The sequence below is a fragment of the Canis lupus genome, chromosome X (genome assembly GCF_048164855.1).
Source record: "Canis lupus baileyi chromosome X, mCanLup2.hap1, whole genome shotgun sequence".
NCBI lineage: Eukaryota > Metazoa > Chordata > Mammalia > Carnivora > Canidae > Canis > Canis lupus.
Window position 1 is genome coordinate 99,430,360 of NC_132876.1, and position 27,177 is coordinate 99,457,536.

Sequence of the window (27,177 nt, forward strand, 5' to 3'; positions counted from 1 at the left end):
TCATAAAACTCCTTTGAGCTAAGCTATCTCAAGGAAAGAATTACTGTAAGATTAAAGACCTTTATATGTAGAATGCATAACTAATTTCAAATTAGCACTAAGAAAGTTCATAAACTCATTCTGTAAGCAGCTAACCTGGATATCTCAAAAGATTCAAGAATAAACAGTTCAACTGAAAGAAAATTCTTGCTGAAAAATGTGCTTCATAAAAGTTTCTTTTGTAGTGTTTCCTGCTCCCTGGAGAAGGCAATGTTCTCAGAAGTTACTTAATGGGCCAAGAAAACTCACTGTGCTAGTGACTTACAGGCATGAGAAGTTCCAAAGCAGCTGTCTATGTTATCACACTCACCATAGTAATCATCTAAATTGAGAGACACACACTTCAGTTATTCAACCATGTATTTGATCTATATTAGTCCATATACTCCTTTTTTTTGGAAAAATATTTATTTATTCATGAGAGACACAGAGAGACAGGCAGAGACAGAGGCAGAGAGAGAAGCAGGCTCCATGCAGGGAGCCCAATGTGGAACTTGATCCCGGGACTCCAGGATCACGCCTGGGCCAAAGGCAGGCGCTCAACCGCTGAGCCACCCAGGTGTTCCCATATATTCCTTTTTCAAAAATATTTATTTATTTTGAGAGAGAGAGAGAGAGAGAGAGAGAGAGAGAGAGAGAGAGAATGAATGAGTGCAGGGAGGGGCAGGGGAAGAGGGACAGCAAGTCTTAAATAGACTCCCCAGTGAGCAGGGAGCCTACAGGGCTCAATTCCACAACTCTGAGATCATGACCTGAGCTGAAACCAAGAGTCGGATACTTAACCAAATGAACCACCCAAGCGCCCCTCGTCCATATGCTCCTATAGAAAGGAGAATTGATTAGAGATTCTCAAGCTTTTCAAATGGAAGGACTCCTTAAAAATTTTTTTAATTGGAGTTCAATTTGCCAACATATAGCTTAACACCCAGTGCTCATCCCACCAAGTGCCCCCCTCAGTGCCCATCGGAAGGACCCCTTTTTAAACAACAAAACATTTTAAGATCTATACTAGTTGAGAAAATACAGCATTGCAAATTACCACTATGGAATCCAGAATGCTGTAATGGCCATCTGTTACTTTTGCTGGTCAGCATTCCCTCCCTTTATTGATGTCCCAGTACCCCAAATTTCCTATGGTGAATCATCTCTCTTTTTCTATTTTCAATCCATTCATGTTGGATGATTTTCACTCAATTGTTGGCTCTAAGACTGAGCATGTGACTCTGGCCTGGCCTATCATAGTACTTCTTCTCCAGGGCCACAGTAATTATTTAGTAATTATTTCCAGGATGAGCATGGACTACCCAGTTGCAGATGGTCTTTGAACCTTGGCTGGGACTGTTGAGAGTGAGGTTGTTCCTTTTGTCCTGGATCGCTGGGATTGGCCCACATAAGCCTGTAGCTGTTGGCAACATCTACACAATGATAAAGTATGTATGAGAATTAATCTCAATGATAAGAGATAGCGCTGAGATATCTAAAGAGATGGAGAACCATTTTCATGGTTTGGGTCCCTGAAACTATTCATGCCTGCATTTACTCATATACTTTTTAGATATATGTGTCCATAAACATCATTTAGGGTTCAAACTGGGTTTCCTTTACTTGCAAGCAAAAGTCTTTTCTACTATAAATGCTTTGAGATGTTATTTTATGAATCCCCAAGAGCAAGCAATGTTTAAAATATTAGCACAAATATTCATGAGGCATTATTGAGCCAATGAGAAATTAACATTCTGTGTGTATATGAGTGTGTAGATCTTTTGCAACTAACCACCAAAGTGGGTCAGAGATCTAAGGGTTTGGAACCACTTTCACCTAAATTTTGGAAGTCACATAAATACAGATTATGGCCATATTTACACAACTAAAACTTAGAGAAGATGATTATCCTGAAAATCTAGTGGAGCTTAGAAAGCTAATCAACACTGCCTTTTCTCTCTCAGCCAGCATAGTTTCAAAGTCAAATATGGCTTGCATCTAAAAACCAGGCTCTGCAGTTAGATGGTATTTTATAGTGATTGAAAATACTTTAGGGAGTGTACTATAATTTTATTTTAGCATGTAGAATATTTAGAACTTCAATAAGGCTACAAGGTATTATTCAGTAAAATAAAATAGGTTCATTTTCAACGTCAACTTAAAAAGAATCATGAGGATATGTATATGGCTAAAGCTATTTTTCCAAGCATCATTTTATTACTTTGTAAGCTTGTCAAGCTAATCTACTGTTTTCCAAGTGCCTGCAAACACATTATTTCATATAATCCTAACAGTAATTCTGTAAGGAAGTGAATTAGAAGTTATCAAGACTATGTTGAGTTCTATGGTGGGTGATGCATAATAAGCACACATACATATACAGATTTTAATTTAAAGTGACATCGAAAAGTGAGTGTTCCTAAAAGTATTTTATACACCTGAAAATCAGGGCTCAAAGGTAAATAAAATGTCCTAGCTTATGTAATTCAATACAAAGTAAAGCTTGGCTTAATACAATTTTTTTTAGGACTCCAGCTCCTATTTTCTACCTTGTCTTCTATTTCTAATAGATCTGAGTAGGGTCTCTGCCTGAAGCAGATTTTTTTTTTTACAAATATTTTGTTTATTTTAATGAAACTGGTACAGACAATGTCCATTTAAAACCCATATCCCAGGCCAAAAAGTACAAATAAAATAAAAAAGAGCAGTGTTCTGTTGAATACACTTCTGCATGAATAGCTTTATTAACTGCTAATGAAAATTAGAACTTTTCTGGGATTTTCTGACAAGACTTTTATCTTAAAATGCTTTCTTTTCAGTGAAGCCATCTTTGGAGTTAGTCATTTACTCTTACCATCTCTGTCTTCTCGACTCCAGCCTGATATTTCTTTCTTTGGTCCAGACCCTCAAATTTTAAAAGAAGCTTCAAGTTAAGGAAAGATCATTTTTCCACAGTTCAGTTCTCTGAAAAACTTTCATGTCCCACTGAAAGTCATAGTCCAGGAGTGAAGCAATCACATGCTAGAACTTCAGGGCCAATTGGAAAGTCATCATGAACACCTGTCGTGGTCGATCTTACTTATTGTCACAAGCCTGAAAATGCACGGCCCTGGAAAAGGTGGCCTCTCTGTGCACACAAGTAATTTTTGAAAAGGAAAGGGCAATATGAAGGGGGCTGAGGTTTGATCACCAAAAATCAGCACAAGGAAGACAAGTGATAATGAATAATGGGCACCAGAATTCAAATCACCAGATGTTTTAAAGAGATGGGGTGCCAGTTTTCAATTCCGTTTTGACCAGCACATTACAAAAGAACTATTTTTAAAAATAAGAAAGGATTGAGGGGAAAGAAACAAAAATAAAAAGAGTATCTAAATCGTAGAACGACCCCCCTGTTTGTTCCTGATAAACTTCAATCACATCTTCTTCCTCCACGTCCAGTTCTTTTGGGGTGTGATTATCAGCAACTCTCTGACCTTCAAAGAGAAACCTGAGCGAATTCATGGGAACTCCCTGTCTTTGACAGTAGGATTCTTGGAGTTTCTTCAGATGGGCGGTCATTTTCGCTTTGAAGTGAATCTCGCTGCTATCCTGTCCAATGACTTTGAGTTTAATGTATTCTCCTTCCTTCTTATCTCCCAAGTCCTCAGTTGAAGGTCTTGCCTCCTGGTCAGACAAGGTGACGGTGGCTGCGGCCTGGCCTCCGGGGTTTACAAATCCGTCTCTCTTCCCCACAGCACCACAGGCGGTGGAGGGACTTCCTGAGGCGGCATCAGTGGGTATAGCTTTGTCTGAGTACTGAGTGCTGAGGACTGGCATACCTAGATTTCTCGCCTCTATGTTGCTTTGAATTACTGAAAACAGTCCTCTTTCTGGGATTGTAGGGCACCTCAGTGGATCCAATGCAAACATTTTATCCTTCCTTCCTCCTTCCTTTCCTGTTCTTCATTTTCCATTCTCCTCTGCTCCCTTCTCCCTCTCCTGCTTCCTCTCTTCCTCTTTTCCTTCTGCGCTGCTGATTTGGTGAGGGAAACATCTAGCTTTGCTAACCTGCCAAATTTGTATTCTGTTCTTTTGTCTGACAAAAGTGATTAAAAAAAAAAAAAAACACCTCACTTTAAACACCGCCATTTTGGAAACACTGATTCAATTATACCACTGGGTATCCGTCCTAGGAGACAGAGTGGCGAGGTAAAAGACTAGATTAGGTCTAAAAGGCTTGAAGAAAAAGAGGTGGTGATTCTAGGTAACAACACAAAGGCCATGGACATCAGGGGAAGTGAGGAAGTCTGCTCTAGGGAAATAGACCACAAGATTCGTTTCTTCTGTCTTGTCCATTCTAAAACTAGCCATTCCAATACTGCTTTTGCTAGTAATTTGAAATAGACATTCTTTTTTAAAAAATATTTTTAAATGATTAAAAATTTTATTATTTAATTTTATTTTAATTAAAAATTTTAGATATTTAAAAAATATTTTATTGGGATCCCTGGGTGGCTCAGTGGTTTAGCGCCTGCCCTTGACGCAGAGTGTGATCCTGAAGACTCGGGATCGAGTCCCACGTTGGGCTTCCTGCATGGAGCCTGCTTCTCCCTCTGCCTGTGTCTCTGCCTTTCTCTCTGTGTTTGTCTCTAATGAAAAAATAAATAAAAAGAATCTTAAAAAATGTAGTTATTTACTCATGCAACACACACAGGCAGAGACATAGGCAGAGGGAGAAGCAGGCTTTCTTTGGGGAGCCTAATGTGGGACTCGATCCTAGGACCCCAGGATCACAACCTGAGCCAAAGGCAGATGCTCAGCCACTGAGCCACCCAGGTGCCCCTGAAATAGACATTCTTCTTGGCCTTACTCCAGATGGGCCTTGTTTCTCACTGACATCTTGGCTTTCTTCCAGGTGGGTGTCATTGACAGGTAGATGACAATACCTAGCCTGTGATAAACTCTACTGTCTAGAATTTCTGCTCACACACAAGAATAAATCACAAAACTGAATAAGTCTAGTGAAGTTCATGCCACTGAACAAAAGTGGAGCTTCCTAGCCGATTGTTCCATGGGGGCCTGAAATTCAGCAAATTTATTTTATTTTTTCAAATTCAACATATTTTAAACTTGAACTAATTATCTCTCCTTTTCCATATGTCCCACTTTCTTGGCTTCCAATTTGTATAAATGCCACACAATTTTTCCAGTCACACAAATTTCACAGTGAATCCATATTTGTCTGTACCCATTTCATCTTCACATCTCAATACTTATATTTTTAAAATTTATTTTAATTTTAATTTCTTTCTTTCTTTCTTTCTTTCTTTCTTTCTTTCTTTCTTTCTTTCTTTCTTTCTTTCGAGAGATAGAGAGGCCCAAGTGGGGAGAGGGGCAGAGGGAGAGGGTGAGAGAGCATCTTAAGCAGGCTCTGCACTCAGCATGGAGCCTGACATGGAGTTTACTCTCACAACCCTGAGATCATGACCTGAACAGAAATCAAGTCAGATGCTTAACTGACTGAGCCACCCAGGTGCCACAGATCTCAGTACTTCTAAAACTCTCTCTTGTTAAAAGACTTTATTTTTTATAGATCAGTTTTAGATTTACAATAAAATTAAGAGGAAGGTACTGGGATTTCTCATATATCCCCTGCCCCAACAGATGCATAATCTCTCCTATTATCAATTGCATTCATCAGAATGGTACATTTTTTACCAAGGACAAATCTACAGTGACAGATCATCATCACCTAAAGTCCATAATTTACCTTAGAGTTCACTCTTGGTATTGTGCATTCTGTGGTTTGAATGAATATATAATGACCTGTACTCATCATTGTAATATCACAGAGTATTTTTACTGCCCTAGAAATTCTCCTTCCTCTGCCTATTCTTCTGTTCCCAACCCTCCACCTCCACCCTCCCTACCCATTCCATATCCACTGATATTTTTATTGTCTCCATGGCTTTGCCTTCTCCAGAACGTCATATAGTAGGAGTCTTACATTACGTAGCATTTCCAGGCTGGCTTCTGTCACTAAGTGATATACATTTACACTCCATGTCTTTTTCATGGCTCGATAGCTCATTTCTTTGTAGCTCTGAATCTTCCACTGTCTGGACATACCACAGTTTATTTATCCATTCACCTATTGAAGGACATCTTGGCTTCTTCCAGGATTTGTCCATTATGAAAAAAGCTGCCATGAACATCCGTGTTCAGGTTTGTGTGAGGAATTAAGTTTTCAACTCCTCTGGGTAAATACCAAGGAGTGCTATTAATGGGCCAACATGATAAGAGTATGTTTCATTTTATAAGAAACTGCCAAACTGTGTTCTACAGTGGTTGCACCATTTGCATTCCCACCAGCAATGAATGAGAATTCCTGTTGTTCCACATCTTCACCAGCATTTGGTGTTGTCAGTATTTTGGATTTTATCCATTTTAACAGGTCTCATAGTGGTATCTCACTGTTTTAATTTGCATTTCCCTGATAACATAGGATGTCAGACATCTTTTCATATGTTTATTTTTTCATGTATCTTCTTTGGTGAGGGGTCTAGTTAAGGTCTTTGGTCCAGCTTTTAAGTGGGTTATTCATTTTCTTACTGTTGAGTTTTAAAAATACTTTGCATATTTTGTATAGTACTTTATCTGACGTTTGTGCAAATATTTTATCCCATCCTGTGGCTTGTCTTTTCCGTTCTCTTGATACTGTTTTTCACAGAGCAGAAGTTTTTTATTTTAATAAAGTTCAGTTTCTCAATTATTTATTTCATGGATTGCGTCTTTAGTGGTATACCTAAAAAGGCATCACCATACCCAAAGTCATCTAGGTTTTCTCCTATGTTATCTTATAGGAGTTTTATAGTTTGAGGCTTTACATTTAGGTCTATGATCCATTTTGAGTTGATTTTTGTGAAAAGTGTGTAAGGTCTGTATCTAGATTCCTTTTTTTTTTTTTTTTTTTTTTGCATGTGGATGTCTATTCTTTCTAGCCCTGAGCCTCCATCAGTTCATTAATTATAGTTCGGGTTTTTCTACCTTGGCACTGGTTTCCACTTGTGAGTCTCTGCTCTGACAAACTCTGACTCCCTGCATTTGCTCCTCTGTCTCTCCAGTCCTGGGGGCAATGGTCTGCCCTGTGTCTTCCCCTGTCTTATGAATCTAAGAAGAGTCACTGATTTTCCAGCCTGTTCAGCTTTTTACTTATTAGGACAATGTGGCGACTCCCAAGCTTCTTATGTGCAGAACTAGAAACTGGAAGCTATTCTGTCTCTTTATATCTCTTGCATTTGGATCCTTCTTTCCATTCCCCTTGCTGGTGCTCTGGTTTAAGATTCTCTTCCTGGGCTGTTTTAATACCTGTCTGGTTGGTGTCTCTCGCTCTCCTCCACTGCAGCTTCACATCGTTTCCTAATTAATCTAAAATGCAGCTGACTTCACATCATTTCCTTGCTTTGAAGCATTATTATCTTATAAAATCCAAACTCTATTAAAAATGTTTTATTTATTTGAGAGAGAAAGACCACACAGAGTGCGCCAGCGCAAAGAGGGGAGAGGGAGGAGGGAGAAGCAGACTCCCTGCTGAGCTGGGAGCTGACATGGGGCTCAATCCCAGGACCCTGAGGTCATGACCTGAGCCGAAGGCAGACATTTAACCGATTCAGCCACCCAGGCCATAAAATCCACTCTTGGTGCTGTCATTCAAGGTCACTGATTGTATTCATTCTACACTTAGTTTTTAAAACTTTCTCTCACTGCTCTTAGTCCTCAGGGACCTCGAAGACCCCGGGTCCTATGTTTGTCCCATTTTCTTTGACAAGAATGGCCTCGGGTTCCCAGTCCTAGTTAGTTCTGAAGTTAGCCCTCCTTTCTCCGAGTATTGTTGTCACTTTGGACACCTTTCCAAGATAGTGACCTTATTATTCTGTACATTGTAAGTATTTGTGACATCTCTTATTGTCCCTGTTAGACCGGGTATTCTCTGAAGAAAGGGATTATTTATATTTGTAATCCTCACAAGGGTGTCTTACTTCTAATTTCTGATTTTTTGGATGAAAAGTAAATCAAGTTTCAGGTTTGGATTGTTTCTTATATGATGACTGGAAAACTGGAGAAGAGTAGTGTGTGTGCGTGTTCATTTTGACTTCTGTTTTCAACCTCTTTCTAAACACTGACTTAATTTAGGGTGGTAGGTAGTTAAGTAATATGAAAATGTTCTTTCTTTGTTCTTTGTGCTATTAAGGCACTGTTGGGAGCTATTTTAAAAGCATGGAGATAGATAGAAGGCAGAGTTCTCTAATATTTTAAAATTTAGATAGATACAGTATAAATCATTTCTGGAGGTGACATAGTACCCCACTGTAGTACTGTATCTGAGAGGGCTGTTAGATGAAAGTAATCTTTTCTAAACTCAAACTGACATGGGAACAGTTAAGTCTGATTTGTGAGCTACTGAAGTGTCATCTTTTATTCTTCTCAAAGACCTTAACAACTTGAAGGTGAGAACAAAGAGAAGGAAGGAAATGGAGGCTCATTTATTTTTCTTGATGTAGAAATTGATGTTCATCAAAATCTTCTCTCTAACGACTTGCAATGATACAATTGATGGGTCATAAAAATGTTCACTGAGTTTTGACATATTGGGTCACATTTTTATTCTACTTCTGGTGCATTTGGGGATTCAGCTCTCTTTCTGCGGATAGAATTGTGCCCCACTACTTTACGTGGGAATATTCATGGCCACTCACTTCTACTATGAATGCCATAATATCCCAGGTCTTTTTCCCACTTTATTTTATTCTGAATGTATGGATCTAACACCATATTTTGTTTATTCATAAAAAAATATTTTTCTCACTAAGGTACATGAGGTGGGAAAAGTCAATTCATATGCTATTCTGAGAATTGAAACATGTTTCCACTTCTGGTAGAATTGAGTAGTGGTTTAAACTGCAGAAAATGAAAAATGGGGAAAAAACCCAGAGACAATGGCAAAATATTCACTATGATTTTTTATTGCAACCACATGAGGGAGGGCATTAGTATTTTCTTAGCATTTCAGAGACAAGTATCACAAGAAAGTCATTTATGTGTTCTTGATAACTACTTTTCCTGTTCATTCATTCATCCATCAAATATTCCCTGAGTACTCCTCTATGTCAGGTAGAGCTCTGGGCACTGTCATTTAATAAAGGATTCTTAACTGATGGGGTGACATCCCACTCCCACTCTCATCTTTACCTACTACATGATATCCAGCACTAATCCTGGAGTGCCAATATTTTATTTTCTACTTGCTTTTGCAATGTTTTGTATAGTACCTGTGTGATACAGTGATTCTCATAAATGTATCATGATATGAAGACATATAGGACAGTGATTCTCATAAATGTATCATGATATGAAGACATACAGGACCAGTGCAAATTGAACCTCCTCTTATCAATGCCAGGAGGGCAGCCATTTCAAATAGGATTTACATGGAAAATACTACAGTAGTTATGCTTCAACTGAGAATGTGAGTCTCCCTATGACAGGGAACTCATGTCTTGACCCTAGCAGCTGCCTGACTAGTCCTAAGAAAGGAGTTCTTGGTTTCTTTCTTAGTTAGAGGAAACAGTTACCATAATGACGACTACCACAATGCATGACAGGAATTGGAAGATTTTAGTTTTTTCATACATGTGGCAAAGTAGTTGCCTTTTATATTACCTCTTGTTTGAGTACCAAGCTTTCATTATTTCTACCTCCTGAGGTCACCTAGAAGAAGTCCCTCCTCTGTCCCAGGACTCCACATTTTATTTGGTCTCTTTTAATAGCTCTTGAGTGATTGATTGCAAGAACCTCTTAACTAGTTTGACTGCTTTTCCCCCCACCAGAGTGCTTTTTTTGAGAAAGCTGATCTAATCACGCCTTTACCTAGCCCTATGTCTCCAGTGGCTTTTTAGGGCTCACCTGAGCTATAGAATCTCCCCGACCTACCTTCTTCCATCTCCCTGAAGCCTCTGGCTAGATCACTTGGTCCCTTGCTTCTTCCTATACGGCTCTCTATACCTCGAATGTAGCACTGACTACCCAGCAATATAGTCATTGATAACTCTGTCCTCCTCCCTCAGACTTTGAGCATGTGGAGGACAGACAGGATGCCCTATTTATCTCTGCTTTTCCAGCACAGTGTCTGGCATGAAATGGGCAATACTTTTTTGCAGAATTGAATTGAACAAGTACACTGGAAGCTCTCAGTGAAGTCCTAAAGAATCTGACAGGAAACACTGAATTCTTTTTATGTCTTACGATTTTGTACCTTTTCAGCAACTATCTGCTACTTGGTAATATACTTCAAGTCCATATAATAAGTCATCCTACAGTAATCAATAAATTCTATATCTCTGTGCTCTTGATGAGGCACAGTTGATCACTTACCATATGATAGACTTTAGAAGATGTAACACAGCTGTCAGGTAACCCCCAACTATGCCCATTTTGCCCCATTTCTTCTTCCCAGCACCTATAAAAATAGGAAATAAATAATTTTGAGGCTGTTATTCCTTGGGCAATTCATTCCAAAAAGATGGTTTGAAACAGATGTTTTGAGCTCTGGATCCGTCCGAATTATACCCAATCCCACAGTATGTGTGGAATCTAAAGGAAACCTACCTCCTTGGTTTTCCCTACAGAAGAAGAGGGAAATGAACTTCTTAAAGGCTCTGTGTTCAGAGAAGATGATCTCTATATGCTATGTGCACCACTCAGTGCAAAAGTGTTTCTCAGACAAGACTCTGCCCGGTTTTGAATTCACCTCACCTTTCCACTTACATTTTCCTTTTTTTTCTGTTCACCTTCCCCCCCCCCCCCCAGAGCTTCTCCTGACCCCTTTTCACCATGCCCCTTGAACATCTAGGACTCAGATTTTTTACCCCACCTACCTGTGACTGTCTACAGGCCATCGGAAAATCCCTATTCAAGCTAAGGTATTCATGGACTGATGGGTTGTTTCTCTAAAGAGATTTTATACATTTAAAAGGCCTCCTGAACAAGAAAACGCCCTAGACCAAAGGAGCAGTCCCTCCAACTGCAGGTATGCAGACACTGTGGCAGACTAAAGGCAAAAAAATTTCACATGCATCTCGGATCACATCACAGAGGCACTAGGACCTAGAGAGCTTTATGCTTTCACAGAGGCTGTGGGAGATTGAGTGCGATTTGAAAGACGGGAGGATCCATCACACATTCCTAACATGAGAGTTCACGTTACAGGTTTTCAAACTGTGTTCCGCAGTACTTCGAGAATCTGCGGAAGAACTTCAGAGGTCGCCGGGGTGTACTGAGAGGGAGACCCAGAGAATAAGTCAGTTTGTCTCTTTCCTGCTCCCCTTTATGGGAACTAATAACAGTTGACTATTAATAAGGGAATTAATATCATTTGACTACTAATAGGATAATAATATAGCACCACTATTGTATTTTACTACATTCGGTTTTAAAATAAACTCATATGAGGATAAAAGAATTTTACTTTCCAAAATTTGGTCAACAATTGCTATTTAAGCACACATGCCCTGCACCCAGGGATCCCTGGTTAAACTTATTCAGCTGTCACTACCTTGGGAGAGGTTGGGGTGCGGGTAGGTATGTGGAGCAGAGCTGGATCCAGCCTGAAGCCTGGAACCATCTAATTAAGCCCAACCAAGATCAGTTTGAGCCACTTCGCCTAATAGGCAGATACGTGAAAAAGAAATGTTTAGAGTTGTATACCACTGAGATTTTGTGATTGTTTATTATACGGATATAGTTGGCTGATATTATAAGTAAGAGCTTGATTTTCTGTCAGATCAGAATTTGGACAAACTCCCTAAAGATTCAGCATTCTCATCTGTAAAATGTATATAGTTATCATTATACCACAGTCTTATAGGTACTAACTAAAATAGTATATGTAAAATAGAAGGCAGAAAGCCTCACTATTAATAATATTATGCTTCCAGATGTAAAGATACTTTGGGACTCAGAAATGCAACGAAGTGGGAGACGTGAGTAGATTCCAAGGTAGGGATTAGAGATTAGAATATATGGTGGATTACTCAGCTATTAGAAATGACAAATACCCACCATTTGCTTCAACGTGGATGGAACTGGAGGGTATTATGCTGAGTGAAGTAAGTCAGTCGGAGAAGGACAAACATTATATGTTCTCATTCATTTGGGGAATATAAATAATAGTGAAAGGGAAAACAAGGGAAGGGAGAAGAAATGTGTGGGAAATATCAGAAAGGGAGACAGAACGTAAAGACTGCTAACTCTGGGAAACGAACTAGGGGTGGTAGAAGGGGAGGAGGGCGGGGGGTGGGAGTGAATGGGTGACGGGCACTGGGTGTTATTCTGTATGTTAGTAAATTGAACACCAATAAAAAAAAAAAAAAAAAAGGAAACCATGAACGACATAAAAAAAAAAAAAATAGAATATATGGTGGTTTAAAGAAAGGCATTTGAAACCTGGGGCAGATAAATCCTTTTTCCTTTAGTTCAATGACTCTTAAACTTCATAAATTTACTACCTGAGGAGATGAATAATTGACCTGAAAATACTTTTCTATTAAAGGAAAATAAAAACATGACTTCACCAACATCACTTGATGTATAAAGTGCTATTAGTCACATGCTGTAGTTAGCACATTTGGCTTGTTTGTGACCAAGAGTTCAGGTGAATACATTTGAGATTTATATTGTAATTTTCAACATGCCAATATAAAACAGCTTCTTTTTTTTTGCCCCTCATTCCCATCAGGTTGGAATAAATTGGCTCCGATGCAAAATTGTGGCCAGCGGTTGAAATTTGCATGTGATTGATGGTCACAGTGCCGACTAGCCCTACTGCCCCCACTTCTGGTATATCAGCATCTGTTTTGTGTAAAATATTGAGATACTGGTGTCTCTGCCCCTTGCATGTACTTGAAAGTGTAGAAAAATAGTCGACCGCATTGACTGTTAGAAAGGAAAAAAGACAACTCCTCATGGATAAACATGTCTTGTAAAATATATTTCTAATTTTTGGGTCTTCATGTATGGAATCTTAACATATTTCCTAACCAATTAGAAAATCAATTGGTTCAACCAACTTTTTGCACCCGGTTCAAGTTCTCTTGCAGGGATTTAGGGCTGGATACAAAATCCATGGAGTGGAGGTGCCCTCTTTCCTTAGTAAGGCAATTTCCCTACATTGAACTACCATTTCCACAAAGATGAAGCCCATAGGGGAACTGCAGCACATCTGCAAGAAGCTGTGAAAGGCTTTATGGTTGCAGTAAACCAAGACACACTAGACTAGATGTGTGCAGCATGGGTAGATCACTACACCTGTTTGGATTCTTCCAAAAGATATCCCCGAGACAGTGGTTGGGGCGTCTGTGGTTTATGAGTTGATGACACCAGGGAACATGGTGAAGGACGTAGGAAAAAAGAAAATAAAAGGTGTATTAAAGATTTATTTATTTATTGGAGAGAGACAGAGAGAGAGAGAGAGAGAGAGAGAGAGAGAGAGAAGAGAGAGAGAGGAGAGAGAGAGAGAACAAGTGGGAGGGGCAGAGGAAGAGGGAAGGAATCTCAAGAAGACTCCACGCGGAGCGCAGAGCCTGAGGCAGGGCTCAATCCCACAACCCCGAGATCATGATCTGAGTCAAAACCAAGAATTTTTCACTTAACTGACTGCCACCCCGGGGCCTGAAAAGGCACATTAATGAGCAAGCTACCATTGTGACAAACTGGAGGTCAGTCTTGCTGGGGCCCCCGAGAGACCATGTAGTACACAACTCAGAATTGTCTCACTGTTGATCTACGAAATGAGGTATTTATTCCATTGTGGCCTCCCTCCTGATTGAAGGTAGCTCACAAGGGTGTTAAAACCGTCAGGTACTTCCGGCCTGTGCTGCCCAGGCAGGATTCATTTCTGCAGCCAGAGATTGACCTCAGGCAGAGAGAAGGCCTGGACTGTGGAACTGTCCCCCCATGAGCAGCTGGTGCTGGGGTCAGCCCAAGGAACATGGGCAAAATTGCCAAGAGCAGCCACTAAGGCACTAAAGGGGAAGATAGGTTTCCTCTCTTTTAATTTAAAGTTTACAAAAACAAGTCAAAAATCTCTCATGTTACATGAATTTCAAATGTAAATATTTTTGTTTTAAATGATGCATGTATACAAGGAAATATTTGCAGTGTCCTATTTATTTCTATAGGCAGGGTTTTATTTTCTCAATTAAACTCCTTTGTCCTTATTGGTATGGGAAATATAATTATAAGGGAAAAAGAATTTTTTTCTCACAGCCAAAAGCCAAAATGAGAAAAATTCATTTTATCATCCAAAACAAAGATTTAATAAAGCCTTTTGTATGTGTGCTTTTGGTTGTTTTTCCCCTTCTTGGCTTTTTCATCTTAATTTTTGACTTTTGGGAGTTTGTTGCAAACCCTGACCACAAGATGTCACTATTTTACCAGGGTAGGCTTTTCTGCAACCCTTCGAAACTATCTTCCTCTGCTGATGTTTCAATGACTTATTGTCAAAATCATTCCGATGGGGGACATTATAAATTTCCCTTGCAGAATGGTGGTTGAAGCTTGTGGCATAGGAGGGCCCTGAAACTCACTTCTTCCCATGAACACATCCAATCTACAGCTATATATACAACAATTCTTCCTGGGAAAGACCTGAAAACTAGCTAAACAGCTCCTCCATAGCAAAGAATTAAAAAGCCACATTGAGACAAGGAGTAAAGGCAGAGACTAGGTATTGCCAAAGACCCCACCACAGGGCAGCGGGGGAATCTTACAAATACGGAGTGCTTCCCTGAGCCCCATATCGGGTTTCCCAACCCATGTCCCAAGGGCATCCCAACCCTTGGGACCTGCACTGGAGACACAAGCTCCAACCCCCTCTGCCAAATATCTGGCTTTGAAAACCAGAGGGGCTTATGTCTAGGAGATCCAAAAAAGCTGTAAGAAACTGCAGCTCTGCCTTTAAAGGGCTGGCACACAAACTCACTGGCCCTGGGACCCCGCACAAGGACAGGTTGTGCAGGTTGAAAGTGCCTAGGAAGTGAAGGATATCCATTGGCTAATCCTAAAGCATCTGCCTGAGGTGCAGGGGTCTACTGGAACTCACTCCAGGGACGGAAGTGATGGTGGATACCATTCTTGTACTCTCCCTGTACCTTGCTAGTGCTGCTTGTCCTGCCCCTGTGTTCCCCTGCAGCCCTGTCCTGCTAACCCTGGGGAACAGGTGCATCCCAGTTGGAACAGTTCTGTGGGCCTGCTGAAGAAATGGTAAATTCCTGGGGCATCTGGGTGGCAAAGTCGTTGAGCAGCCAACTCCTGGTTTTGGCTCAGGTCATGATCTCGGGATCCTGGGCTCGAGCCCTGAGTTGGGCTCCACTCTGAGTGTGGAGTCTGCTTGAGATTCTCTCTCCTTCTCCTTCTGACCCTCATGCTTGTGCAGGCGCTCTCTCTCTCTCTCTCTCTAAGAAATAAAAAAACTTTAAAAAGAAAAGAAATGGTAAATTCCTAGAAACATGCAATCTTCTGAGACTGAATGATGATGAAATAGAACATCTAAATACTCTAATCATCAGCAAAGAGATTGAATCAGTAATCAGATACCTACCAACAAACAAAAGTCCAGGACCAGACAGCTCCAATGGTGATTTCTACTAAATATTTAAGGATTTACTATCTGTTCTTCTCAAACTCTTTTTCCAATATATTTCCCATTTTTACTGGACACACTCATATATACAATGTGTTTTATTTTTTCACAATGTACTCTAAAATGGGTTTTACCATACATAGTTTTATCACCTGCTTTAAGATTAAATATATTGTGAACATTTTCTCTTTTACAGCAGTTAAAATATTTGCAAAGTATGGAGAAAACATAATTTATTAAGCTCTTTCTCTTTTTAAAAGATTTTATTTATTTACTTGACACACACACACACAAAGAGAGAGAGAGAGAGAGAGAGAGAGAACCAGCAGGGGGAGCAGCAGGTAGAGAGAGAGGGAGAAGCAGACGCCCCTCTGAGCAGGAAGCCCAACGTGGGGCTCGATCCCAGGAAACTGGGATCATGACCTGAGCCAAAGGCAGATACTTGATTGACCGAGCCACCCAGGTGCCCTTATTAAGCTCTCTTTTTGGGGAAAGAATTTTTTCCAAGGAGACTTCATTCTTTTTACAATGCACTGTGAAAAAAGGGGGTGTTCTTGTCTTCTAAAGCTTTCTATAGATGATAGAAACTTGCCTTTCAGCTTAGCTTTTTAACCTGCTTCTCAGGCTCATCTAATCATCAACCAAGTTATCCATTTTATTTTTTCTAATCTCTCTTTTTTGCTTCCTTTTTTCTATCTAGTATCCTTGGTAGACACACACACGCATACACACACACACACACACACACACACACACACTTCCAGTAACTCAGCATTCTGTCCCTCACCTCTCATCTGCTCCCTTCAGGGGGCTTCTTTTCTTTCCTTTTAAACATGAGGTCTTAATTGATTTTGATCAACTCTACTCAAAGCTTTAAACTCACTTCCACATTAGGAATACTCTTTAATTATCTGAAGACAGAATTCAATAGTTAAAGGAAAATAAGAAAAACCCTTGGTAGAAATACATGTATCAAGAAACATAGAACTTGATCACAGTGTAGAGAAGGATGACTTTTTAAATTTTATTATTTTTAAATATTTTATTTATTTATTCATAAGAGACACACAGAGAGGCAGAGACATGGGCAGAGGGAGAAGTAGGCTTCCTGTGGGGACCCTGATGCAAGACTCGATCCCAGGACCCCAGGATCATGCCCTGAGCCAAAGGCAGACGCTCAAACACTGAGCAGCCCAGGTATCCCAGGCTGACTTTTTTTTCTTTTCTTTTTTTTTTTTTTAGGTTGACTTTTTTTAAAAGCAGTTTTTCGGAGAGGGCAGAGAGAAGGAAGTAGTTGGTACTTTAAGGAAATGTTAGGGACCATTATGGATATCTATCTAGTATTTCAGGGCAACTAACAAACGATCATCTCTCAGTTATGACATGGGTATGACAGCCTTTACAGGTCACGAAATTTGCATGACCAATATTGCGTGCAAGTGTTCATTAATAGTAACTTTATATAGCAAGGCAGATGCCAGCGAGCAAAAAAGTGTTGTCTGAAGACAGTGTTAATTCTGAAGTTCTGGAAACCAGGAAGTGCTCAACTATCACACAACCATCTGAAAGGGCAAGAGAGGGGCCTATCCACTTACCATACCCTGGTAGAAATGTCTGAGGAAAGCCATGAGGCTGGCTGTGCCAGCATTTACATATGCAACATTTCTTGGGCAGCCAGGTATCATGGAGCACAGACTCATACTTCTCTTTGTTCCCATCATGCTCACAGTTCCAGCTGTAGAAGGAAGGGGAGCAGGCACAGGACAACCAAGGCGTCTAGGTTTCCCCACTCAGGCAGCAGGTTTTGTTAGCTTAGTGTCCTGGATTCCTTTGGATGGCACAAACTGGAAAGACCAATGACGAACAGCAGGCTCCTCCTGGGACGGAATGCTGTCATTTCCTAAAGCCATGTCTCCCTGAGGGAGATGTGCAAATTCACAGTGCCCAACCCAGCAACTAAGTCCAGTTGAATGGCTTTGGAAATGGCCACGATCAAAATCACGCTGGAAGAGAAGTGCTCCATCTTTCTGGGGTCCATAGCTCCTTAGCCAGGGACTCAGCCCTCCTGGGGACTCTCCCCACTCAACTGTTCTTTTCACGTTTTCAAAAAAAAAAAAAAAAAAAAAAAAAAGGAAGAGGAGGAAATGCTTCTAAACTCATTTTATGAGGTCAGCATTACCACGATACCAAAATCAGACAAGGACATTCCAAGAATGTAGGAAAACTACAGACTAATAATATCCCTGATAAACATTATGAAAAATCCTAAAAAATATCAGCATGCTGAATTCAATAATACATTAAAAAGATCATATGCCACGATTAAGTGGGATTCATTTCAGGGACGCAAGGGTGGTTCAACATGTGACATCAATCGACGTGATATACCACATCAACAGAATGAAGGATAAAAATTATATGATCATCTCAATAGAAACAGAAAGAACATTTGATAAAATTCAACATCTACTTATGATAAAACTCTCAACAAAGCAGGTATTTAAATAATATATCTCAACATAATTAAGGCCATATATGGTAAGCCCCCAGCTAACATTATACTCAACAATGAAAGGCTGAAAGGTTTTTTCTAAGATCAGAAATAAGACAAGAATGCCTACTCTTTCCACTTTTATTCAACATAGTATTGGAAGTCCTAGTCAGTGCAATTAGGCAAAAATAAAATAAAATAAAATAAAAGTCATCTAAAATGGAAAGAAGTAAAACTCTTACTATGCATAGTCAACATGATCTTATATGTAGAAAACCCTAAAGACTCCACCCAAAACTGTGAAACTAAACAAATTCAGCAAAGTTGCAAGATACAAAATCAATATAATGCAATCTGTTGCATTTTATACACTAACAATGAACTATCAGAGAAATTAAGAAAACAATCTCACTTACAATTGCATCAAAGCAATACAATACCTAGAAATAAATTTAACTGAGGTAAAATACCTATATACTGAAAACTGTAAGACACTGATAAGAGTAAATGACAAAGACAGAAATAAGTGGAAATATATTTGTGCCAAAGGCTGGAAGATTACTATGGTTAAGATGTCCATACTACCCAAAGCAATCTATAGATTCAATGCAATCCCTATCAAAATTCCAATGGCATTTTTCACAGAAATAGTACAAACAATCCTAACGTGTATGGAAACACAAAAGGTCTCAAATAGGCAACGTAATCTTGAGAAAGAAGAACAAAATTGGAGGCATCATGCTCCTTGATTTCAAACCATTGTACATAGCTTTAGTTACCGCAACAATGTGGTATTGGCATAAAAATAGATACATAGGCCAATGGAACAGAATAGAGACTCCAGAAATAAACTCATGTATACCTGCTCAATTAATTTACAATAAAGGAGGCAAGAATATACAATAAGGAAATATGTAAATGGTGCTGAGAATACTGGAGAGCCACATGTGAAAGAATGAAACTGGACCACTATCTTACACTATACATAAAAATTAACTCAAAATAGATTAAAGGCTTGAATGTAAGTTCTGAAACCATAAAATTCCTACTAGAAAATAAAGACGATAGGCTCTGTGACATCAGTCTTGGTGACAATTCTTTAGATTTGAAACCAAAGCAATGGCAACAAAAGCAAAATTAAACAAATGGGACTATATTAAAAAGCTACTACATGGCAAATGAAACCACCAACAAAAGAGAAAGGCAACATATATAATGGGAGGAGATATTTGCAAATCATATATTCAAAAAGTTAATATTCAAAATATATTTAAAAAACCCTCATACAACTCAATATTAAAAAACAAATTAAAAATGGGCACAGGAACTGAATAGACATTTTTCCAAAGCAGACATACAGATGGCCAATAGACACTTGAAAATATGCTGAACATCATTCATCATCAGGGAAATACAAATGAAAACCACACACACACACACACACACACACACACACAAAACCAAATGAAAACCACAATGAGATATCGCCTCACTCCCATCAGAAAGGCTATTATCAAAAAGACAAGAAATAACAAGTGTTGGTAAGGATGTGGAGAAAAAGCAACCTTTTGTGCACTGTTAGTGGGGATTTAAATTGGCACAGACACTGTGGAAAAGTGTGTGGAAGTTTCTCAAAAAACCTAACAATAAACTACCATATGATCCAGCAATTCCACTTCTGGGTATTTGCTCAAAGACGACAAAAATACAAATTCAAAAAGATATATGCACCCCTATGTTCACTGCAGCATTATTCACTGTAGCCTAAAACACGGAAGCAACCTAAGGGTCCATTAATAAATGAATGCATAAAAAATGTGGTATACACATGCACACACACATACTCTGGAATAATACTCTGCCATAAAAAAAAAATGAAATCTTTCCATTTGTAATGACATGAAGGGACCATGAGGGCATTATATTAAATGAAATAAGTCAAACAAAGATAAATACCATATGATTTCACTTTTATGTGAAATCTAAAAAACAAACAAATGAACAAGGAAAACAAAATTCATAGATGCAGAGAACAGACTGGTGATGGAGAGAGTGGAGGGGTTTGGAGGTGGGTGAGATAGGAGAAGGGAGTCAGGAGTTACAAACTTCCAGTCTAAAATAATTAAGTCAAGGGAAGGTAATGTACAGCATGGTGGCTATAGTCAACAATATTGTATTGCATATTATGTAACTTTTTATTGTGACATGGGGAAGCTAGACTCATTATGGTAGTTATTTCACAGTGTATACAAATGTTGTTCATCTGAAACTAGTATAACATTATACGTCTATTATATCTCAACACCTAAAAAAGAAATTTTGGTTTAAGGGAAAAAATTTCACTTGAAGAAAGATTAAATTGCAAATTATCTGGTCATCTTTCACCAAATCCAGAACCTTCCAGAGACTTTGAAATAACCACCCCGTCATCGTACACATTGGGTAGATACAATTATCATGGTTAACTTAAGTATTTTTCATTATTTGCTCCATTCTATGCTTTTAAGATTTATGAAACCATCTATTAATTCATCACTTCTCAAATATTACAAATATACGTGATCCTTGAGCAATACGTGGGTCAGGGGTGCCAACTCTGTGTGGTCAAAAATCCACATATAACTTTTGACTCTCCCAAAACTTAATTACTAGTAGCTTACTCATGACCGGAAGCCTTGCTGATAACATAAACAGTCGATTAACACTTATCTTGTTTATTATATGTATTATTTACTGTATTCTTAAAATAAAAGTAAGCTAGAAAAAAGAGGGACGCCTGGGTGGCTCAGCGGTTGAGCGTCTGCCTTCGGCTCAGGGCATGATCCTCGGGTCCCAGGATCGAGTCCTGCATTGGGCTCCCCATGGGGACCCCGCTTCTCCCTCTGCCTATGTCTCTGCTTTCTCTCTGTGTCTCTCATGAATAAATAAATAAAATCTTTAAAAAAAGTAAGCTGGAGAAAAGAAAACACTATCAAGAAAATCATAAAGAGAAAATAAGCACTGTATTGTATTTATCAATATCATAAATTTATGTTATCTGTTTACAAGATGAGTCATCTGTGAGTACCTACACCAATACTGTCTGCTACGATAAAAATCAGTATGGATATTATATGTATTACTAATGTAAGGCATTAAAAATGAAAAGATAATATGAAAAAGAAATTCATATTTATTTACAGGTATAACAATTCATGCACTGATAATACAGAAGCAGCAACAGGATTGCTTTATGGTAGCCTGGTGTAATTGATACAATTGCTTCACGGTAGCCTAGCCTACACACTAATGAATGAATTGTCATAAAATTTTTATGGCATGCAATATTACAGTCATATTCATAATACAATATTGGAAATATTATTACTTTTTTAAAAAAAATCACTCACCTGTGATGATAGGCTGAAATGTTTCTCCAATCATGAGACACATACTGTATGTTAATATGGTTCTTTGAAAGCAAAGTTAGAAAACAGTAAGAAAACTACACATTATGAATTTTATATTAAATATCGCTTACCTTATGCCTATGGAAGAGTAGGCTACCACTTCCATACATAACTTGCACACAATGTTCTACACTTAGGCAATGATGATGGCGAAGACACAAAATATCCCATACATTCCTTGCTGTGCGGTTGTTAGATTTCCATATGAAGACAACGCGCCTACACAATGGATTCAGTCTATTAACTAGATGGTGTGATGATTATCTGCTATATTAAGTGGAAGTGGACCATCATAAAGGTCTTCATCCTCATCTCTTCATGTTGACTGGGCTGAGGAGGAGGAGGAAGAGGAGGGGTTGGTCTTGCTCTCGCAGGGGTGGCAGAGGCAGAAGTTGAGGTGAAACGAGAGGCAGGAGGGGCAGGCACACTCAGTGTAATTTTATAGAAATACATAGCAATTTCTGTCTGAATTTTTTGCTGTTTCATTTCTCAAAATGTTTCTATATGACACCAATCCTTCCACTGTGTGCTTTGGATGCAGTGCCATATCATAGAAGGGTCATGTTGTAAAAGAAGTCAAAAGCAGTGTGAATAATCAAAGCCCTTCTACTAGACTGTTTAATGTCAATTTGTTTTTTGGCACTGCGATTTCTTGGTTGTCTTCTTCATTGTCCGGCAATGGTTGGGAAGCACTCATCTCCATCAAGTTGCCTTCCATTAATTCCTCTGGTGTGGTGTCTGTTAGCTCTTGAATTTCTGGCAACCTTTTTTTCCATAGCCACAATTTCTTTCATGATTTCTCTGATTGGCTCTATTTAAATTCTGGGAAGTTATGCAAGACATCTGGACACAGTTTTCTTCAGCGGCAATTTATTGTTTTGGGCTGATGGCTGTTATGGCTTTTTTGGTAACAATAATGGCATCTTCAATGGTGTAATCCTTCCAGACTTTTCTTTTTTTTTAAGATTTTTAAATTTATTTATTCATGAGAGACACACACACACACAGAGGTAGAGACATAGGCAGAGGGAGAAGCAGGTTCCCTGCAGGGAGCCCAAAGCAGGATTGGGTCCTGGGACCGCGGGATCATGCCCTGAGCCAAAGGCAGATGCTCAACCACTGAGCCACTTTTCATGATGGTCTCTCTGTTGGGGTTCTCTTCCATAGCATTGACAATTCTTTCTATAGAGTGCCATGTGTAATGGGTCCTAAAGGTCTTTATAGCCCCCTGATCTAGGTGCTGAATCAGAGACGTTGTGTCTGGGGGCAAGTACACCATTTTGATGCCTTCAGTGTTGAACTCATGGTGTTCTGGGTGGCGAGGGACATTGTCCAACAAAAGAACTTTAAAAGGCAGTACCTTACTGGCAGGGTACATCCTGACTTCAGGGATAAGCACTGATGGAACCAATCCAGAAAAAGTGTTCTCGTTGTCCAGGCCTTCTTGTACAACCCAAAGACTGGCAGCTGGTGTTCATCTCTTCCCTTCAAGGTTATAGAGTTAGCAACTTTATAGATAAAGGCAGTCTTGACAATAAACCTGACTGCATTTGCACAAAACAGTAGTTAGCCTATCCCTTTCTGCCTTAAATTCTGGTGCTTACTTCCCATTCTTACTAATAAATGTCCTTTGTGGTTTTTTCCCAGAATAGAGAACTTTTGTCTGCATTAAAAACCTGTTCAGGCAGATACGCTTTCTTCTCAATGATTTTCTTTCTTTTCTTTTTTAAGAGAGAGAGAGCGAGGGCACATGAGCAAGGGGTGGGGACAGGCAGAGGGAAAGGGAGAGAGTCTTAAGCAGGCACCACGCCCAGCATGAAGCCCATCTCAGGGCTCAAACTCATGACCCTGAGATTATAACCTGCGCCAAAAGCAAGAGTCAAACCCTTTAAAAAAAAAGATTTATTTATTTATTTATTTATTTATTTATTTATTTATGAGACACACACACACACACACACACACACACACACACAGACAGAGACACGGGTAGAGGGAGAAGCAGGCTCCATGCAGGGAGCCCGACGTGGGACTCGGTCCCAGGTCTCCAGGATCATGCCCTGGGCCAAAGGCAGGCGCTAAACCGCTGAGCCACCCAGAGATCCCCAAGAGTCAGACTCTTAACCAACTGAGCCACCCAGGCACCATCCCTTCAATGATTTTCTTGATGGCATCTGAGAATGTCTGCTGCCTCTTGGTTGACAGAGCTACTTTTCCTGTTATCCTGACATTTTTTAAACCAGGCCACTTTCTAAAATTATCAAACCATCCATTGCTGGTACCAAATTCTCCAGCTTTAGATCCTTCACCTTCCTTTTGCTTTGAGTGGTCATATAATGACTTCACTTTTTCTCAAATCATGTTAGAGTCTATAGATAAGCTTTTCTTATAGCAGTCCTCTACCCACAAAGAAGCTACATTTTCAATACAAGGTAAAGAGGTATTTTGCAAAAAGTGGAAGGTTTTTGTGCCTGCTGGCATACCTGCAGTGATGGCTTCATGAATTTCCTTTTCTCTTTTTTACAATGGTCCTTAATGCTGGGTTCATTTACCTTGAATTGGTGAGGCAACCACACCTGCAAACCCCTATCTGTGGTACATAGCAAGCGATTCAACCTTTTCTTGTACTGTCATGACTTTCCTCTGCTTCTTGGGAGCACTTGCAGCATCACTAGTGGCACTTTGTAAGGGTCCCCTGGTGTTATTCAAGGTTTATGGTATTGCACAAAACGCGATGAAAAATATGTGAGAACTGTGAGAGATCACTTTTTACTACGATATGCAATTTACTGCAGAGACAAACTGCTCACACAGAGATGATTAGCATCATACTGTTTTAAGCAGATACTTGCAACACTTGAGCTCACCGCAATAGCAACAGGAGGTGGCTACGAAATTACTACCATAGTACATCATGTACTATAGTTAATTTTATGCAGTTATGATTTAATACTGCCTCTTTAGGTGTATTTACATTTCTCTTGACTGTAAACAACACTGCATGGTCTCTAAGTGTGTGCATACTTTTTGATAAATTTTAACTTTTTATAATAGATTTTCATATATTTTATGTGATAAATGATAAATAGACCAGTATCTGCATATATTTTCTGCATTCTTGATGGACCTTTTTCTTTTTCTCTCTGTATTTCTAGACCATGTGGTTTGATCTGCTAGTTTTTTCCAATTATCACCAATCTCTAAAAATTCTTCCCATGTATTTATTTACAAAAAATCCATGTATAACTGGGCCCATGCAGCTGGAACCCATGCTGTTCAAGGGGTCAACTGTACAACCCCAAATGAGGTGTTTCTGGAAAATTCCTTTTGAATTTCAATTTAGCCAGCAAAAGAAGAACTCTTGGGAAGACTGGATGAGCATATCACATATCCACTACAAAGAAGCTTGGCAGAATTATTAAACCTTCAGGCAGAGGCTGGACTCCTTCACAATTGGGCAATGATTTCATAAATGGTGGCCACTCTTGGGTTTATAGTTCCTTTCCATGAAGTATTCATGCAGAATCAATTCTTGATAGCTTCTTTGTATTTCCCACACCTACAGGGGCAAAGGAGTTTAATTTGGACTATAAAAGCCCTCTTATGGAAACAGACTAGGGCCTGCAAATATTTGATTCAACCACCTCATTGTTTAGAAGAAATACTTGCCCTTTGAAATCCATGTAACATGAAATACTATGGTTTGCTTCTCTTACAACAGAGGAAAAAATTGGGGGGATAAGACATAGGGAAATGTGTTCTGATGGTTCATATGAGCCAGCATGATAAAGAAAAATGGTCTGTGGGCTTCAAGTCATGGCCAGAGGCCACACTTTTCTGCCATTACCTAGTGTTGTACATTTGCTTATTTTCTTTCCTTTCTTCACATCTCATTTTCTTCATTGTGTGTATGTAATAATATTCCTTCCTGAGCAGTTTTGAAGTTGGAAAATGTATCAGTATCCTATTGCTACTATAACAAATTATCACAGAGTGTAGTGGTTTAAAATAATAGACATTGATTCTCTTACAGTTCTAAAGGCCCAAAGCCCAAAATCAGTTTCATTGAGCTGGTGTCAGAGATTCAACAGGCCTGTTTCCCTCTGGAGGGTCTAGGGAAGAATCCATTCCTTGCCTCTTTTAGCTTCTGGAGCCTGTCAGAACTCACTTGCCTTTTCTGGTCCATGGATTCTTGTTCCGTCTTCAAAACCAGCAGCAGAGCATCTTCATCTCTCTCTGGCTGACTCTTCACATCATATTTTCTCTCAAAGGACTCTTTTGACTTTGTTGGATGCATCCAGATAGTTTAAGATCACCTCTCCGTCTTGATCCTTAATTAAATAAAATGTGTAAAATCCTCTCTGTCATTGAAGTAGCCTTCATAGGTTGCTGACCAGGTGCACAGCAAGTAGAACTATATGTGTTATGATAGGACAGGAAGTGTTCATTTAGTAGTGTGGTGCTGTGGCTGTTAATGACTCCGTGATAAAATGACATTTTCCACATTTTGGGTTTAGGGAAGGGCCATAGGCATCCATTTTTCATTATCTACTCAGGCAATAGATTGATTTATAAGAAAAATAAATCACTTAAGTCAATCTGCAAATACACTGTGTAGAATAAGTTGTGTATTCCCTCCGTTAAATTGAATCATTTTCATTCTTCACTATTACAATAAATGGAAGTCAGCGTGTTTTTACAGATCAACTTTTTACTGGTCAGCAAAAATACTGTGTATTTGTGTGGGCTTTTTAGAGAAACTTTCTTTTGTTCTTCCAATCTGGCTGAAAAAACCATGCAGGGCACTGGGTGACTGTAACCCAGTTTCATATGGAAGAACAGTTTGTGTTATCCATGGAGGAAAAATTAGATAAAGATACAAAGTTTTCATCTCATTATTTTCATTTCATATTTGTCATATCTTGTTGACATTTTCTATGTTATCTAATCTTGAACATACTTGAAGGTATTATTTTAAAAAAAGGACATTTGTCAGCACTTCAACTTATGTGGAATAATTATATTGAAGAGACTATTATTTGAATACTTCAGTTTTGTACCAAGTTTGAATTATGGATTTCACCAATATGCAATTAATTGAAGTAGAGACACCTGCAAACTAATGTCATCAAATCAAGTGTGTAAGTGAAATGTACACATAAATGAAGTGGCCTATCATCCTATATTCGCATGTTGTATAGTTCAGAAGGCAGCATAATTAAATAACGTTCGATTCAGAACAGGCTATATAGTGAACTAGTCTTTGGGAGACCCAGGCAACAAAATTCATCCCAGGTGGCTGAGCAAGGCATATTTTAAGCCATCTTGTATCTCTTGAATGTTCACTGTTGTGTGAACCTGCCATTCACACACTTTCATTAACTGTGCTTAATCATAAGTAGTTGCTTGGGCGACCTGGTTGGCTCGGTCGATTAAGTGTCTGACTCTTGGTTTCAGCTCAGCTCATGATCTCAGGATTGTGGGATTGAGTCCCATGTCAGGCTCTGTGCCCAGTGTGGAATCCACTTGAGATTCTC

At 39.2% G+C, this 27,177-nt stretch overlaps 1 protein-coding gene, 1 long non-coding RNA gene and 1 pseudogene across 4 annotated transcripts in view; all 3 read right to left on the minus strand.

Moving 5' to 3' along the window:
• Positions 1-1,083: 1,083 nt before the first annotated feature.
• Positions 1,084-27,177, minus strand: part of LOC140627211 (uncharacterized) — a 117,043-nt gene continuing 90,949 nt past the window's right edge. For all 3 annotated transcript variants that reach the window (XR_012026071.1, XR_012026070.1, XR_012026069.1), the window contains 2 exons: positions 10,435-10,519; positions 1,084-1,454 (listed from right to left, as the gene is read on the minus strand). This is a non-coding gene — a long non-coding RNA (uncharacterized lncRNA). The remainder of the gene's footprint in view (positions 1,455-10,434; positions 10,520-27,177) is intronic.
• LOC140627841 (small ubiquitin-related modifier 1-like) lies at positions 3,343-3,840 on the minus strand. Its single transcript, XM_072816405.1, has one exon. The coding sequence runs from the start codon at positions 3,838-3,840 to the stop codon at positions 3,343-3,345; it is 498 nt and encodes a 165-aa protein (XP_072672506.1).
• On the minus strand, positions 17,147-17,807 carry LOC140627918 (putative protein CRIPTO3; annotated as a pseudogene).